This window comes from Centroberyx gerrardi, chromosome 7, assembly GCF_048128805.1.
Source record: "Centroberyx gerrardi isolate f3 chromosome 7, fCenGer3.hap1.cur.20231027, whole genome shotgun sequence".
NCBI lineage: Eukaryota > Metazoa > Chordata > Actinopteri > Beryciformes > Berycidae > Centroberyx > Centroberyx gerrardi.
Window position 1 is genome coordinate 4,868,837 of NC_136003.1, and position 16,390 is coordinate 4,885,226.

Here is a 16,390-nt window from a genome sequence, read left to right on the forward strand (position 1 = left end):
GCGAAGGGATGATGCGGGTAGAGGGGGGCAGTTTGGGTTGGGTTTTCTCCTGGCTGGCGTCCTTCCACGGAAAAGAGAGAGAAAGAGTGAAGAGGAGGAGGAAGGTTGAAGTATGGCGGTCGGCGGGGGGTGGGGGGTGGGGTTTGGATCGGCGGTCTACTCGATGACCATGCAGTGGGGCAAGTGCTGAGAGTAGTACTTGAAGAGCTCGGCGGTGGCTCCGGGGCAGTTGGTCAGCTCCAGTTCCTCCAGCTCCTGCAGCTGGATCAGGCCTGACAGACCGGTGGTGGTCAGCAGGGGGCAGCCTGGAGCGGGACGGCAAGGAGGGCGGTCATTCATTCATGCAACAAATATCTGCCTGTGTCATAATCCGCGACATTTTCATATAAATAAATGTCTGTTTTGCAACTCCCTATCTGATATAGATATAGATAAGAATGGTGTGACGTGCAAAACCTTATTCATTTTTTATGGGCAAAACAATAAATCTACATTTTCTGTGGTTGTTTTTTCCGTGTTCTAATAATTTATGTGAAATCACTATGAAACCAAACCCCTTAATTTCATCCCTGAAATGTCCTTAATTTCTCCATTACATAAACATTAATTATCCATTAAAAAATAACATTGCTTTAAAAAAGTAAGGTTAGTATCATGGGGTTATAAGGGATTTATTCATGGGTTGATTCATGAAGACACTGGTAATTAAGGGATTTTTCATGCCTTTTGTGTATGGTTTGCAGGGTTATTAAGTGGAAATTAATGGAAAAGTTCCTGGCTCCCTGAATTTTTCAGTAAATTAGAAAGTAAGGAGTCAAGATTATGGGATTTCCTCTATTAATAACTCCCTTAATTAATTTTAAGGGAATTGTGCGTGAATTAAGGGGTGAATTAATGTAAAATAATGAAAATGTTACGTTATTTTAAGGGATTGCTGGTTCATAGAGAATGTATGTGGTGTTGTTGATAGCCCTTAACCTTTTCACGTCTGTCAAACAACTGCATGATCATAATAATTATAATAATAATAACAAGCTAGCAAAGTTCCGTTCAAGTTATCAAGAAAAAACATTTTGATGATCATGCTGTTATTTGACAAAATATTCACACCATATACATTTCACATAAATTATTAGAACACAGACAAAGCAACCACAGAAAATGTCGATTTCTTGTTTTGCTCATAGAAACTGAAACTAAATAGGGTTTCGCACTTGTACCGGTGGCCTTTTTGCCGTCTGGTAGGTGCGTTAAGTGCGTTTTACGTTTCCTGTTTGTTTGGAATAAATAAAAGAATAGAGGAACTGGGTAGTTAGCATGAGCAGTGATAGCCACCATGGCTGAACAGACAGAGAAACGAGAAACTCAAACTGCATCAACAGAAAATCCAAGGAAGACGTCACAGTACTGGACACACTGTTTGATTGACAGGTAATCTCTGGGAAGAGCAGTGCAGAAACACCACAGCAATGAGCGCTTAGCATAAAAGATGGAGACTAAATAAAAAAAACTCTCCTTGGAGTACGTTTGAGCGAGATTTCTTTTACAACTCATTGTACAAATAATTTCTCTCCATTAGGTCTTCAAAATAAGACTCAACTCTACTACAACATAATTGAACTGAAGAAACTGAAAGGATTTCAACTGATAAACTCTAGTGGTACAGAATGCTTTCATTTCATGATCTGGCCTGTGATACTGAATGTAAACACCAGGGGGCGGAGTGTAACAGAGGCATGATGGAAGTACAACACATGCCTCTCCATTCGTCATCATTTCCCCTCAAATGTACAATGCATTAGTGTGTAGTTCTGTCTCATAGCGTTTCCAGCATCCCTTTTAATAATAAATATATTGGAGCTCAATGAGGATACAGGTTTATCTTCAGTTGATTGCGCATGGTGTGAGATACATCTTTACATATCATCATTACAAGCACATGTACTGCAGTCATGCTTTGTGTGCTTTTTCCATTTGATGTAATGGTGCAGCCATAAAAAAATGGCATCTTGGGTTTGAATATTTCACTTAATATAAGCAGCTGTAGCTTCAATGGAAGGAGCAGATACAGAATATGTGTGACATCGTTGTATAGTATGGACAAATGTTTCTTTGAACTTTGAAGCTACTTAAGAGGGAATTTAAGGGGAAACTCAGGGTGCAATCGGTTAAATTAATACAGTAAGTGGTTTGGTTGGTTGTATGCAGAACGTTATGTACAAACTTTATGTACTAACCCTAACCCTTTATGTACAAACTAACCCTAAACCTTTGGAATGACTTGCTCTTAACTTAAAATAGACTGATCTAACTAATCTCTGAAATCCACTTCAGTCATGCCTTTTGCACACAGCCATTTTTCTGTGTAAAACGTGTAAAAACCTCATAACATAACCTTAAAATCTCCTTAAAATGAGTTAAGGGAGTTATTAATGGAGGAGACCCCATCAAAACCTCCTTAAACACCCCTTAATGTTTGACTTCTTACTTTCTAATTTAATGTCAAATTCTGGGAGACTTTCTATTAATAACTCATTAATAACCCTGTAAACCACAAAAGGCATGAAAAATCCCTTAATTTCTAGTGTCTCCACGAACCAACCCATGAATAAATCCCTTAAGAACCTTACTTTTTAAAAGCTATGCTATTTTTAAAGGATGATTTAATGTTTATGTATCTGTATAGCCTTCTGTAGACTTGTAATTGTGAATATGATGCACATTTACACATCATGTAAATTGCTGGAAATTTGCGTACTTGCTTCTTCAGTTTTCATTTTATGTATTATTAATGATATATATGAACAATATTTTTATATTGGTTCCACCCATGCTGAATACATACTGATATTTTCATATTGTTTATGATGTCATGTTATGCTATATATATAGCACATATTTCAACTTCAGTAATAGTAATCTGTATTATAGTAATCAATAATTATGCTAGTAAATCTGTATGTAGCAAATGTAAGTAACTGTAGTAATAACTGTAACTTTATATAACGGCACAACTATTTACATTCTATTTTATTGCGTTATGATTTTAATTATTTGTTTATTTGTTGTTTGGACTCTACTTGTGTGCTTGTATCCTATTTATCTTTTTCCCCCATGTATCCTGTTATTATCATTATTCTAAGGGCAGATAGAGAAGAAAGAGACATACTTACAGACTTAAGATATGGATTATGCAAAAGGGGTTATATCAACACTCTGAAGGTGTTCCTAATATTTAATACACTCAAAAGCCCTTATTCAAAATTTAATTGGTCATCATTTTTCCTCAAGCTTGAGCTTACCTGCAAACTGACTTGAATCAGAAACACAGTCGACAAACTTGAGAGTGAAAAAAGTCTTTGATTCAGTGAATAAAGGCATTAGTGAAGCCAGCAACACTTTCACTCAATGACAGATTGGGGAATTCAACTAATTAAAAATGGAACACAAATGTAGATGAGGCCAAGCAGAGGGTAGTGTAGGCACTTTGAATGCATCTTGAGCTCATTTACAGTGGCAATCTGCGAGATCCGTTTTTTTTTTCTTTATTTTCTCTCCTTCTTTGCTGCTCAGCGCTCATTGCTGTGGTGTGTTTCTATATTTCCTCCATAGAACAGCAAATGGAAAAGCTTTCATGAACTGGCTATAGGTCAAATCGCTATTGTGTTACAGAAATTGGTGATAGAGAATAGCAAAACAGATATTTATTTATATGAAAATGTTGTGGCGTATTATGATGATTTGCCTTTGAAATGTGGATAGAATCTAGACATGTCACACATTTTAATGCAAGGAATGGAAGGAAAAGATCATACCTGCAAGAGACAGTAGACGAAGACTCCTCATTCCAAACAAATGCTGTAGTCCAAAGTCCTGCACCTGCACACACACACACACACACACACATAAATATGAGCTTTCTAATCAAAGAGTGCTGCAAACCTTATGAGTAAGCGAAAATGTGTTAAGTTATTCATGGATGGATGGATAGACTGACTGACTGAATGATTATGATTGAGTTTCTTATTGTCAAATCAAAATGATTCAACATTATGGGAAGCTGCAGGACGACTCAATGTCTAATCCCATGTTGTCGCTTTAAATTTAGATTACTCTCTCTCTGTCCTTATATAGTGGATAGTGTCAATTTATGGCATCCATTAGTTTGTGTGTGTGTTTGTGTATGCAGAGAGGAATATACGTATATGTAGCCAGGGAGGTGGAAATACTGCTGAAAATGCAAATGCAAGTCTACTCAGATCCTACTACCCAGTGTATTTTAAAGGTAATTAGGTTGATACAGTAAGTGGGTATAGTCTGAATACCCAGAAAGAGGTGAAAAGACTCTCTATACCTTCTCATACTATTGCCTACACTACCGTTTGTGTGAGTGTGTCAGTGTGTGTGTGTCTGTGTATGTGTTACCTGACAGCACCAGCGCAGATAGAGGCTCCTTAAGGAGGACATGGTGGACAGGTAGCCGAGGCCGGTGTCTGTGATCCGCACACACCTACAAAGAGACAATACGCTTCAGCCAATATTCACACACTCCGACTGTTTTAAACCGCTCTTGGTAAGCCTCCTTTTCCTTCTCAAAAAGATACATGCGGTTTACAGGTCAGTATGCACATCATATGCATGATCTAAAAAGTGAAACAAAAAAAAAAATGATTGAAAGAAAACTCCTACAACATTCGGATGTAAATTCTTCAGTCCAATCTACGTCTCCGTACTTCCAGCCTGCGGCCTTGTAGCTAAAAAAAGGCAACATTTGCAAGTACAATTGATGAGCGAGTACACAGTTTTAAACTTAGCTCAGCAGAAATCCCATCCTCATCATTACAGAGCGCCGCTACACTGCAAGACACCTCACACTGTGATTTATTTTCAACCGCTTCCCATCTGCAGCGCAGCAATGTTTTATACTGACAAGACTCTGTGGGGAGTACAATACGGGGACACTGGAATTTTCCTCCATGTAAGTTAAAATTTCAGGCTAAGCACTCGGCTTGGCCTGATGGACGATAATTGCCGATGGAGCGACTTGGCGATTCCCGAGGCAATGTAAAAGTCAGTTAATGTCAAATTAAATGTTGCCAAATCAACGCAATGTACTTCTTCCTGGTAGTTCTGCTGTTTGTCGTGTTAGAAAAATATCAGCAATTTCCACAGATGCTGATAATTTGATTTCATCTACAGGTCCGTCCCATAGAGCACCACATACAGTATACACTAGGTGGATGATATGCATATACTGTAGAGCCTCCTAGTTTCATATCATTACTATTTTAATTGGCAAATTGACACTATAGCTGAGTACAGTATCATTCTTCTGGTGTATAAGCTAACAGTCAACCCACATCATTACATTTGGTCATTTGCTCATCATAATATAAATGTTTGATGATGCTGGGTGGAACATAGCGCTTTTCTGATTACATGTGCGCACGCATACACACACACACACACACACACTACAGACATAGAGGCATAGAGAGAACGTTGACTGAGATATTACTAGAAGTTGTATTTTCAGAATAGTATTATGACTATTGAGGCAGATATTTCTTACATCACAGCGTACAATGAATTTTAATCATAAATACAGGACTAATAAAAAATAATGATAAATGCCCATCACAGTTCCCAGAGCCCAAAGTGATTCTTAAAATGTCTTACTTAGTCTGACCAGCAGCCAGAAAAAAACCTAAAGTATTCATTTTATAATGATATGAAATGGAGAAAAGATTTTTTGAACCAACTAAACCAAACCAAAATTTGTGGTGAAGCCTGACTGGCCATCAGCTATTGGCTAGTCTTAGGTGCCAGGTGATGTCTTCTATAGAGTACAAAAGGTGGTGACATCACCTGGCACTAAAGACCAACCAATAGCAGATGGCCAGTTCAGTACCATAGTTTTCATCATTCACCATTAGATGTCAGGCTTCACCACAGATTTGGGTTTGGGGTTCAGTTACTCTTTAAACACATTAGCAAGCTATTTTCCTGATTAAAAAGTGGGAAACTCCACTGTATTACCCACATTCCTAAACATTCAAACTGGTTCTCACAAGGATACAAGTATAAGAACACACACACACTGACCTGTCCAGCACCAGCTCTTCCAGTTTATGCAGGTCGCAGGCGATGTACTCCAGGGCCATGTCGGTGATGCGGGGGCACCAGGACAGGTCCAGGCTGCGGAGCTTGCGCAGGTTCTCGGCCACCAGCTCCACGCCATCGTCCGTGATCTTGGAGCAGCCGGAGAGGCTGAGGGCGGTCAGGTTGGGCAGACTGTGCACCATGTTCACCACGCCGTGGTTGGTGATCTCCCAGCAGGAGTGAAGCCGCAGTGTGTGGGTGGTGTAGCCCTGGGGGGATAAGGGGGACAGCTTTAGTTTATTTTTGACGATGATGATATAAAAAAAGTAACTGGCAACAGCATGTAACAGTCTCGTTAAGGATGAAATAAAGTGACAGGCTTATTTTCATTGTAAGATGAGGTAAGATTAGATGAGATCAGTCAATCAATCAACCTTTATTTATTCAGCACAAATGAATGCAACGCAATGCACTTCGCATTAAAATAAAATAAAATACAGGTAAAATACAGATAAAACAATTAAATAAAGATAAAGATAAATATGATTATAGTGCAAACAATACAATAAAGTGCAAGAGAAATTAAGAGTATAAGCAAGAAATAAGATAAAATGAAATGTCTTAAGCTTGCATTTAAGGGTGAGATCACACCTACAGTTTGTTTTCTTTGGTTCAAACCATAGTTGAAAAGTTGACTTTGTAGCATTTTTGTATTTGGTTCATTTAGGGTTAGACTCACAAGTAGCTTGTTTATTGGACAGAGTTTTGGTAACCTGCCATTCCGCAACATTAAAGACAAACCACACCGCTGTTCTCTTGTTAGAGGACTGAGACTCGCATTTTCAGGCGTCTTGGTGCGGTTATTTGGTGCCAGCCGAGTTCAAATGGCATTGTTCTCACCTAGCTAAACAAACTGAACTAAAGGAGGAAACGCTCCAGAGTTCGACTGAATCGGTCCAAACATGCTTGGTGTGAACGCGCCCTAAAAGTGTCTACTTTTTCAGCTGCCCTCAGATCCAGAGGGAGACTGTTCCAAAGCCTGGGGCCCTAGCAACTGAAAACAGCCTCCCCATAAGTCTTTGTCCTGCATATAGGTAGAACTAAAAGAGAGCAATCAGAGGATCTGAGAGTTCTGCCAAGGACATATTTAGGGAGCAGATCCTTAATATAATCAGGGCAAGTCTGCGAATGGATTTACAAACCAATAAAAGAATCTTAAAATCTATTCTAAAATTAACTAGTAACCAGCGTAGGTACTTTGAAAGCAGTAGGGTGTGCTCTCTACCTGGTTCTAACTGTGGCAGCACCATTTTGTACAATTTGTGGCTGTCCTATATTTTGGGAAGTCCAGAGAGAAGTGCATTACAGTAGTCAAGCCTGTTGATATAAGTGATACAAGTTTGATACAGGTGATACAAGTTTGGGTGAGAAAAGCTCTGACCTTGGTAATATTTTCCAGGTGATAAAAGGTTCTTAACATGAGATTTAATGTTCTATGTCAGTGACTTCAGTTGTGTAATCATCATTTTGACATCAATACATCATTACCACAGTAATTTTGAGACATTAGTATAATTACCATAAACAAACAAGACCAGCAATTCCAACGTGTTTATACTCTCCAGTATAGACAGTAAAAACTATTAGCCTATTAGCCAATCAGTATTGGTTAAACATTATGGTTAAACAAATCAGAATATTTTTTTGTGGGAGACTGGGAATGAGTTGCCTTGACATTAACAATATTAGTTCATATTGAGCATAGCTTCATTTGAGAGTCAACATACGATAGTTTCAAAACATCCACATACACACTGAGGGCAACTTTAACTCGATAGCTCCATCCTTTAATAATAACTTCTGATAGGTTCCTACTTACTGCCAACCAGGGAGCCAAACCATTGATTTTTCAGCTTTAGTTGGAAGGAAAGGGAGCAGGAAGGCTCCTATAATATAAGCTTCCTATAATAGCTGTGCTCTAGGTCTTAGCATTGCATTCGCTTGTTAGCTGCCCCATTTATTCACTATCACTGCAGAAAAAACTATGATGACCACTAGAAATATTGTAATGGTTTTGATGGATTTATTACTATTATTGTATTTCCACTGGTTTCCACTGGTGTGTCTACTAGAAACAGCCTTGTTTAAGTGCAGCATTCTGTATAATAGACAACATCCTGATTAAGATCCTATTCAGTGAACACGTCATATCCTGTACACATGGATGAACAGAGCTTCTGAATATTGCCATGAAAACTAAGACAAACAAAACCCAACAGGAAAGCAGATATAATGTGAATGTATGCCAGCGTTCTGGAAAAATATTGGTATTATTATTCAAAGAAGAGAGGATAGAGTGCGCTTCTTTTGGGGTTTTGGTGGGTCGAGGCATTTGCTGGAGGTGCTTTTGGAATTCGAAGGCACTCCTCAAGCAAAAATTGTTGAAAAAATTATGTTTTAAATAAAGGCAATTTAAATTTTGTGCCTGTAGAGTGCCTTGGACCTCCTTCCTTTTTCATTGGTATAATAATGTATCTCATAATCGGGATGAGAGCTTTTGCTTTACTGAAACATGCATCTACTCAAAAACCTTGAAATGCTTGAAGATCCCCGGTAAGAACGAACGTCTAAGTGGCGTCCTACCTGTTTGGCTGTGAAGTAGGCCATGGCCGTGTCGGTGACGTGGTAGGCCTGCAGGCTCAGCTCCGACAGGTTGGGCAGGAGCTGGGAGATGGCGGCGATGGCGTCGTCGGCCACGTTGATGCAGTCGCTGACGCTGAGCGAGGTTAGCCGGGCGTTCAGGCTGGACCACAGGCCGGCCTCCGTGAAGTCGTTGCAGCCCGACAGCTCCAGATGCATCAGGCCTTGCATTTGCTCCAACATGACCTGCAACGATGGAAACGTATACAGTATATGTGACGGTTATATGTAAAAGTTGCCGGTTTGAATCCCAGAATCAGCTAGGAAACTGCGGGTAAAGACAGTGAATGAGTAATGTTCTCCCCTCCCTCAACTAGGCTTGGGCCGATATTCAATATTATCCAATATCGATACCGATACCGATATTCGATATTATCGAGTATCGCACACAAAAACTAATTAAAAATGTCATTACAAAGTGCAAATAATATAACAATATCGACGGAGAGCTGAAAGGGCAAGGGCGTCTCATTTGTGATTATTACAGCAGAATAAAATGTAGCTAATATCGCGATTAATTTTTCTGACCCACGATACGTATTGCGATATATTGAATTTCAATATATCATCCCATCCCTACTTATCAGGGCTTTTAAGTTTATATTAAACAAAGTCCATGATAATATTCTCGTTTTTAATATTTTCTCAATGTGGTGAAACATATCGTATTGGTGTTTATAAAAACCCAGTTCAGGAACAAAGCAAATTCTACCACTTCTTCCTGATTGTGGGGTTTTAGCTAAAGTGCACTGTGTTTTCCACATTCAAAGATGATTTTGTTTTTGCTAGTTGAAATATTAGATTTTTTACCAGAGCTCCTTACATATAATACTATGAGTGCATACATTTTAAAAATCTGAACACATTTTTGTCATAGCAGACAATGGTGGTGTTATCAGATTTTGCCATAATTTCTCATTTGTTAAATTAGCATGTACAAGAATAATCTGATATCGCTAATCTCATAATCATAACCTGATTAAGGAAATACTTTGACTATAGTAAATGTCATCATGTAAACGCCTGACTGATTACCTTAATCAGAGTGAGCATCAGAAATCAATCAGAAATCATTGTAAGCATTTTAATTTATTTGGTAGACAAATTAGCCGAATTTCATGCATTTTTTAAATCAAACAGAGGACACAACAGCGATCTGTGCTGCTGCAGAACCCACTGAACAAGACTTAATTCCTCCACGAGGATCTACTTCTTGCTTGGAGGCTGTTTGGACTGGAACAAATTGACACTGAACAAGAGAAGCTGCTTTGCAAACCTGCCATAAGACAGTTGCAGTGACAGAAAGTTCAACTGCAAATCTGTTTAACCATCTTTGCATTTACCACCCCAGGCAGCACGCAGATGATTAAAATCTTTGTGAGTCATTTACCCGCAAAAAGACAAAAATGACTGCCAGAAAAAATGCTTTTCAAATGTTAATTGAGCTCATTAAATGCGTTTAAGCTGAATACTTTCTCCAGCTGGTATCTTAATGTTGTTTCATCTCAATATTTTGATGACTAGTATGCCATACATGTCATATAAGCTACTCTTTTACTTTTAGCAGATGCCTTTCTGGTGCTAATTTATTCACTGATTTCTAAGTGGATAGAAAAGGACAAAAACACGCACATCCCAATCCTCAACAACAGGTGCCGGACAGAATCCAACACATAAAGAATGAAAGAGAGTCCGCACATTGTTATGTGTAGATTGGGAGCAGATATCAATGTGCAGGTATTACTTACTAGAGGAGGTAAGGTTATGTAATTTTTACCAGAGAGACTGAGTGATTTCAATCCCATCAGCATTATTAGTACAGAGCACGCATTCCTGCAGAAATAACAGTTACAAGGTAAAAAAAAACTAAATTTTTTTCTGTGAATTTGAACATCCTCTGTCAGTTTTAGTACCGTCCACTACTTACAAATACTTTGTGAGGTTCACAGTTTCATGATACACCCCCTCAGTTATTTATGGGAGTAATTAGGGATGGGACGATATATCGGAATTCAATATATCACGATACAAAATGACAATACGTATCGTGAAGCAGAAAAATGAATGGTGATATTAGCTCCATTTATTCTGCTGTAGTAATCACAAATGAGACGCTTGACCATCACAATTTCACAAACTCTACATCCAAATTATATTATTTGCACTTTGTAATGACATTTTTACATCGTTGTTTACATTCTAGCAAGCCAATGCCATTGCTAGAAAGATTTGTGGCTCAGAAATAAACATAATTCTGCACAGTCATACTTTGTTGTCATTTAACTTTTATATATTACATCATATTGTGGTTGTATTGAATCGTGAAACCCATATCACGTATCGAATCATATCGTGAGATAAGCATATTGTCCCGTCCCTAGAAGTATGTAATTTTACATATTTTGTGGTTCTAGTTCATATACATACAATAAAAGGTCAGAATATTCTGGAATTTAAAAGTCTGCTGCTGTCATTTATAAAAGACCTATTTTTATTTCACTTGAACAATGGCAGAACAGAAAAACAGCAGTCCTCTGGACCCCAAGGACCAGATCTGAAGACACTGTCCCGGACCATAGGAATAACATACACAATGCTTAAACTCTTCAGCAGTATTAATCTTTAAATGGCCAAATCATCACCTGCTTTAACGCCGTCTTTCCTAATGATGTTATTTAAGCACGAACTCCATTTACAAATTGTGTCCATGATAGTACCTTGTTCTAATCAGCGTGCATAGCTGTATGATAGCACAACTAGATTTTTCCACCCACTGCCTAATTGGACCGAGTTGAAATGCCCTGAGAGGTATGAGTCAGCACTTTTGTGTGTGAATAGAGATGATGCCATATTAGCTACAGTGAAAACACCGGTGAAAAGGTGGGTGTACTGTGTACCAGCCAACTCTGCAGCATGGGTTATCATAGAGAGCGATAGCTTTTGTTAGCAGCTTTTGTTCCAGCTCAATCAATACACATGACCGACAAACGGCAAAAAGAGGGACGATTCAGCATCGGCGCGACCTCAGTTGCTTCAGCAGATATAACTGCTATCACAAGCTTGACACCAAAAGGAAAAAGGATTCAAGGAGCATAACTAATATTAGGACTACTAGTAGGAGTCATTTATCAAGTGAGATGCCACCAAATGTAACAGTGACTCGTGTTAAGAACAGTTTGCTTTTCTTGAATCTTGCTTTTCTTCAGAGTTTGCTTTTTCTTTGTGCCCAACATTTTTTAATATTCCAACAGCAGATGTAGATCTATACAGTAGATGTATAGATGTTGGCGGCTCACAGTCCCATCACTTCTGTTCAATGGAGCCCTAACCCTTGAAACATTAATATATCATTGTCAAATGAATTGTGTGAGAAACTCTGAAAGCTTTAGCCCTGTTTGCGCTGGAAGAACAGCTCCCTCTTCTTGGTTTGCACCATAAAGCAGTTTCCCTTTGTGCCGTAAAGCAATCCAGCAGATTTCCCGCCAAATTTGACGCGGTGGCTCACAATGTAAAATGCACAGTAGAGGCCGGTAGAGACTGGCAATCTTCTCAGCGATGGTCTAGTTCAAAATGAATGTAATAATGATTTATTTATGTTACAATGCTACATGCAGCTTTAAGTAAAAACAAAAATATCTTGGAATACTGCTAGCAACAGTAAGGGTGACAGACATGAGTATTTGACAATGAATGGATGTACTTTAAATTAAGTAAGAGTACATGTTCAATCACCTTGTATTTGAAAGCAAGAAAGCCTATGCTAGCTCTGATTGCTTTCTTTTAAGGATGGTTGGCTGGTTAGTAAAATTTATAACTTTTTTCTCTTTGGTTTTTCCTCCTTTTCCTTCTTTCTTTCAAATTTCATTGTTCCTTTAAGGTTAACTATCAATCTGGAATTCCAGCTTTCTCCATGGCAACTAGGGCTGAAACGATTCCTCGAGAAACTCGAGTAACTCGATTACTAAAAATCATCGATGCAAATTCTTTGCATCGAAGCTTCGTTTAATCCATATAACTATATACACACTCAGTGTTTCGCACGGATGATTATTACTGTTGCACAACGCGCTGGAGAAAGAGAGAGAAAATAGCGAGGGGCGAAGAGAAGAGACAGGCCAGAGAAAACGACAGAAAGTGTCCAAAGTTTCGGATCCAGTGTTGCCAACTTGGCGACTTTGTCGCTAGACTTAGCGACTTTTCAGACCCCCCTGGCGACTTTATTTCTCAAAAGCGACTAGCGACAAATCTGCCGACTTTTTCTGACCATGGGAAGCAATGTTAATGTGTTGAATCCCAAAGCATTTGGCAATAAATTGGTTCGGCTGATGCCGGTTTTCTCTACTTGCTTGTCTAATCCAGAGAGGTCTGACGGTCACAGCGCTTCCCACACACAGCGTAGCTCCTTCCCTCCGCTGAGAGCAGGGACTGTAGGATAGGGTCCACTTGTAATTGCTACCGGCGTACGCCGAAACTGGCCGGGTGGGCGGAGTCAGCACTTAATATTAAAACGGGATGAGATGAAGGCTAGTAAAGAATGCACGTTAATTATGGCTATATGTAATGGCTAGTTAAGAACGTAAATCAATATGGTGGCTAGTTATGATGTCCCTAAGTTTTGCTCAAGAAAATAACCACAGAAAATAAAATGCTGCAGTCAATTTGTGAAAGCCTGAGCTTCATTCATGTTATTATTATGATAGTCACACACACATACACACACACACACACACACACACACACACACACACACCTACTCCCCTCACAGTGATGCATAAAATACCCCAGAAAGCAAAATATCAGGTGGTGTAAGTAGCAATTGGAGCCTAAAATGCACCAGTCCAATACAGCAGGTATATTCAGTTTAGTTTGATTGCAGTGAGTAGGGTCAGCAGGTGTAGGGCAACCCTTCAACATAGTAAATAAATGTACATTAGCCAGTCTTATGAACTTGTATGATATTTAGGCCTAGTAATAAATATCAATAATAATTATTATTTCACCTCGTTTTCAGTAAATCACAGTGTCGTATGGACAGCTTCGTGCGGACAGCTTTTCTCTTTTGTATATTTACTATTGCTCTTTAATAAAGCAAAAGTATTTCTTATCCGATTACTCGATTAATCGATGGAATAATCGGTAGAATACTCGATTACTAAAATAATCGATAGCTGCAGCCCTAATGGCAACCAACCACTCATCCCAGAATAGCAGCCTAGCAGGTATGAAGAGCAAATCTGAGAAACACTCAGCAAGCATCATGCCTCTTTGGTTTCTAGCAATGAAATATGATAGAATAAAAGTATAGATTATAAAAATGAATGCACTCACATTGGAAGGAGAAAATCAGTGTCTTCTAATGTTTTGCCACCACCATATAACGTGATATATTAATATAAGGATTAACACAACAAGAAGCACTTGAGCTTCCTAATGTCCTGCCAGATATTAAACATAACCAGTAATGCTAATGAAGTCATTCATCAAGCTAATTAATGTATTTATTAACAAATATTTCTATGTCAACATGCTTGTCTTCACATAACATATGGGTGGTATTAATATGAACTATCTTAAAGCATTAAGGGGTTATATTAGTACCAACAGGGATGCACTATACTACTTTTACCAATTTTGAGAACTTCAGCTGTCCTAGCTGTCCTGACCTAGTATCAGCGTCATCCATTACCTTTATGTCTACAATATGGACACATTAATTTGGGAACAATGATTGAGAGTCAGGAAAATAATATGCTACTTCCAGGGTGAAAAAAACATAAAAAATCATTCCAAATCGATCCAGATTGTTCCATAAAAACACATCCCCAGTTTGAACAAGACCTACACATTTCTTTCATCCACAAAGAATCAAGTACAGAATCATCACAATTTTTTCAATCCTGGGCTTTCATTATATGAAGTGTTACTAAGCCTGCAAGCTAGCAGCCACTTTGTCATTTCAGTTTACATCTAGGATAGCAGTGGTTTTTATAATGAACTAGATCATTCATGCAGTTCGGTAAGCAAGAGAATGGAAAGGCCCTTACTTATATGGAAGTTGAAATGTTTCTACTGTGTGCTGCCTTAAAAATTTGTAATATCAATTCACAATTCATACTACCAATAAACAATTTACCAATTGTTTATAATAACTCCCATCAGTCTTGATAAATCATTCTTCTTCAGTTTAGAGCCTTGCTCAACAGCACTTTGGCAATGATGGTGGCCACCTCAGATCACCACCTCATAGCTGGAATTCACGCTTTTGTCAGTGACGGAAATCAAATCAGAATCAGAAGTCAGCAATTTTTGCTATCTCTATGCCAGTTTGCAGTCTCAGCGTTTTCCCTTTGAATGCTTAAGAAAACCTCAACTATCATCAGAATAAAGCCAAGCAAAATACTGAGTCCATTCCTTTTATGAAGCTTCTGAAGGGGTTTTTCCAAGGCAATAGCTAGATATTTCCTACTCAAGGTCGCTGTGTGCTGTCAGAGAACCTTTAAACACCCGTCTCTGTGTGATCCCTACCACGTTGGCAGTATTACCACCTCAGCCTATTCAAATCCAGGGATAACCCTGACCCTTTGAACCCCATTATTCCCCAGCTCATCCCGACTCACCTCCAGACCAGCATCTGTGATGGTGGACCTCTTGAGGCTGACCGAGCGAACACCCTTCTTGGACAGCGGGTAGTTGTCGATGAACTCGCAAATGTCCAGGTCCGACACGCCCACTAGGCAGAAAGCCTGAAAGCCGCGCAGGGCGAAGGCCTGCAGACTGACAAACTCCTTCTCCCCATTGGGCAGCAGCGCATATAGCTCCTTGGCGTGCAAGATGGGCGTCACACCCTCCCAGAACTTCGGCTGGTACAGCACCTTGCGCCACGTCTTGCACACCTGCGCCAGGACGCACTTTTCAGCCGTGGTGAAGTACCAGAGCAGCCGGTTGAGCAGCTTCTCGTCCAGGACCAGCTGGCGCTCCAGCAGCAGGGGTTTGGGCAGGGTGAGGGGGGGTAACTGGCGAAGGGACGGCTTCAGGCCCACCAAAGACTTTCCGGCCTCCAGGTCGGGTCCCAGGAGGGAGGCTGCCGAGTGGGGCATGCCGGGGCTGTCCAGGTGGTGGTGGTGGTGGTAGGGGAGGGAGGACGGCGGGGGAGGCAGGATGGAGGGCACCGAGGACGACTGGCACAGGCGGTTCTTGGCGGCAGGCGTGCCCTTGGTGATGCTTGCGCTGCCCAGGCCGTTGGGCTGGCTGGGGGGCAGCTTGACCATACCGTTGCGAGTCACGCAGGGAGACTTGAGCTCGCTGGGGGTGGACATGTTCAACATTGGGAACCTGGGTAGAGAGAGAGAGAGAATACATGGTGAGTTTGCTGTTAAACATAGGAAACATGGAGAACGTTCAGGAGGAGGGGCGTGTCTAAACCCCCATTCGGACTGGATTTGAAAGGAGGGTAATAAAATACAAATAAACATGTCATCCCCCACCAATGATTGCAGACAGAAGTGTGTAGTTCCTGGATGCAAACATCATTGCACAGCTTGCTAGACAACTGCATAGTGTTGGCGGACGAATGCGCTCTACTGAGTGC

At 39.9% G+C, this 16,390-nt stretch overlaps 1 protein-coding gene across 1 annotated transcript; it reads right to left on the bottom strand.

Moving 5' to 3' along the window:
• Nucleotides 1–156: 156 nt before the first annotated feature.
• fbxl16 (F-box and leucine-rich repeat protein 16) lies at nt 157–16,127 on the bottom strand. The gene is made up of 6 exons (XM_071908834.1): nt 15,420–16,127; nt 8,746–8,988; nt 6,106–6,371; nt 4,426–4,510; nt 3,816–3,879; nt 157–305 (listed from the first exon to the last, which is right to left on the bottom strand). Exons 1-6 carry the CDS (start codon nt 16,125–16,127, stop codon nt 157–159), a joined length of 1,515 nt encoding a protein of 504 aa, XP_071764935.1.
• Between the last annotated feature and the right edge of the window lie 263 nt (nt 16,128–16,390).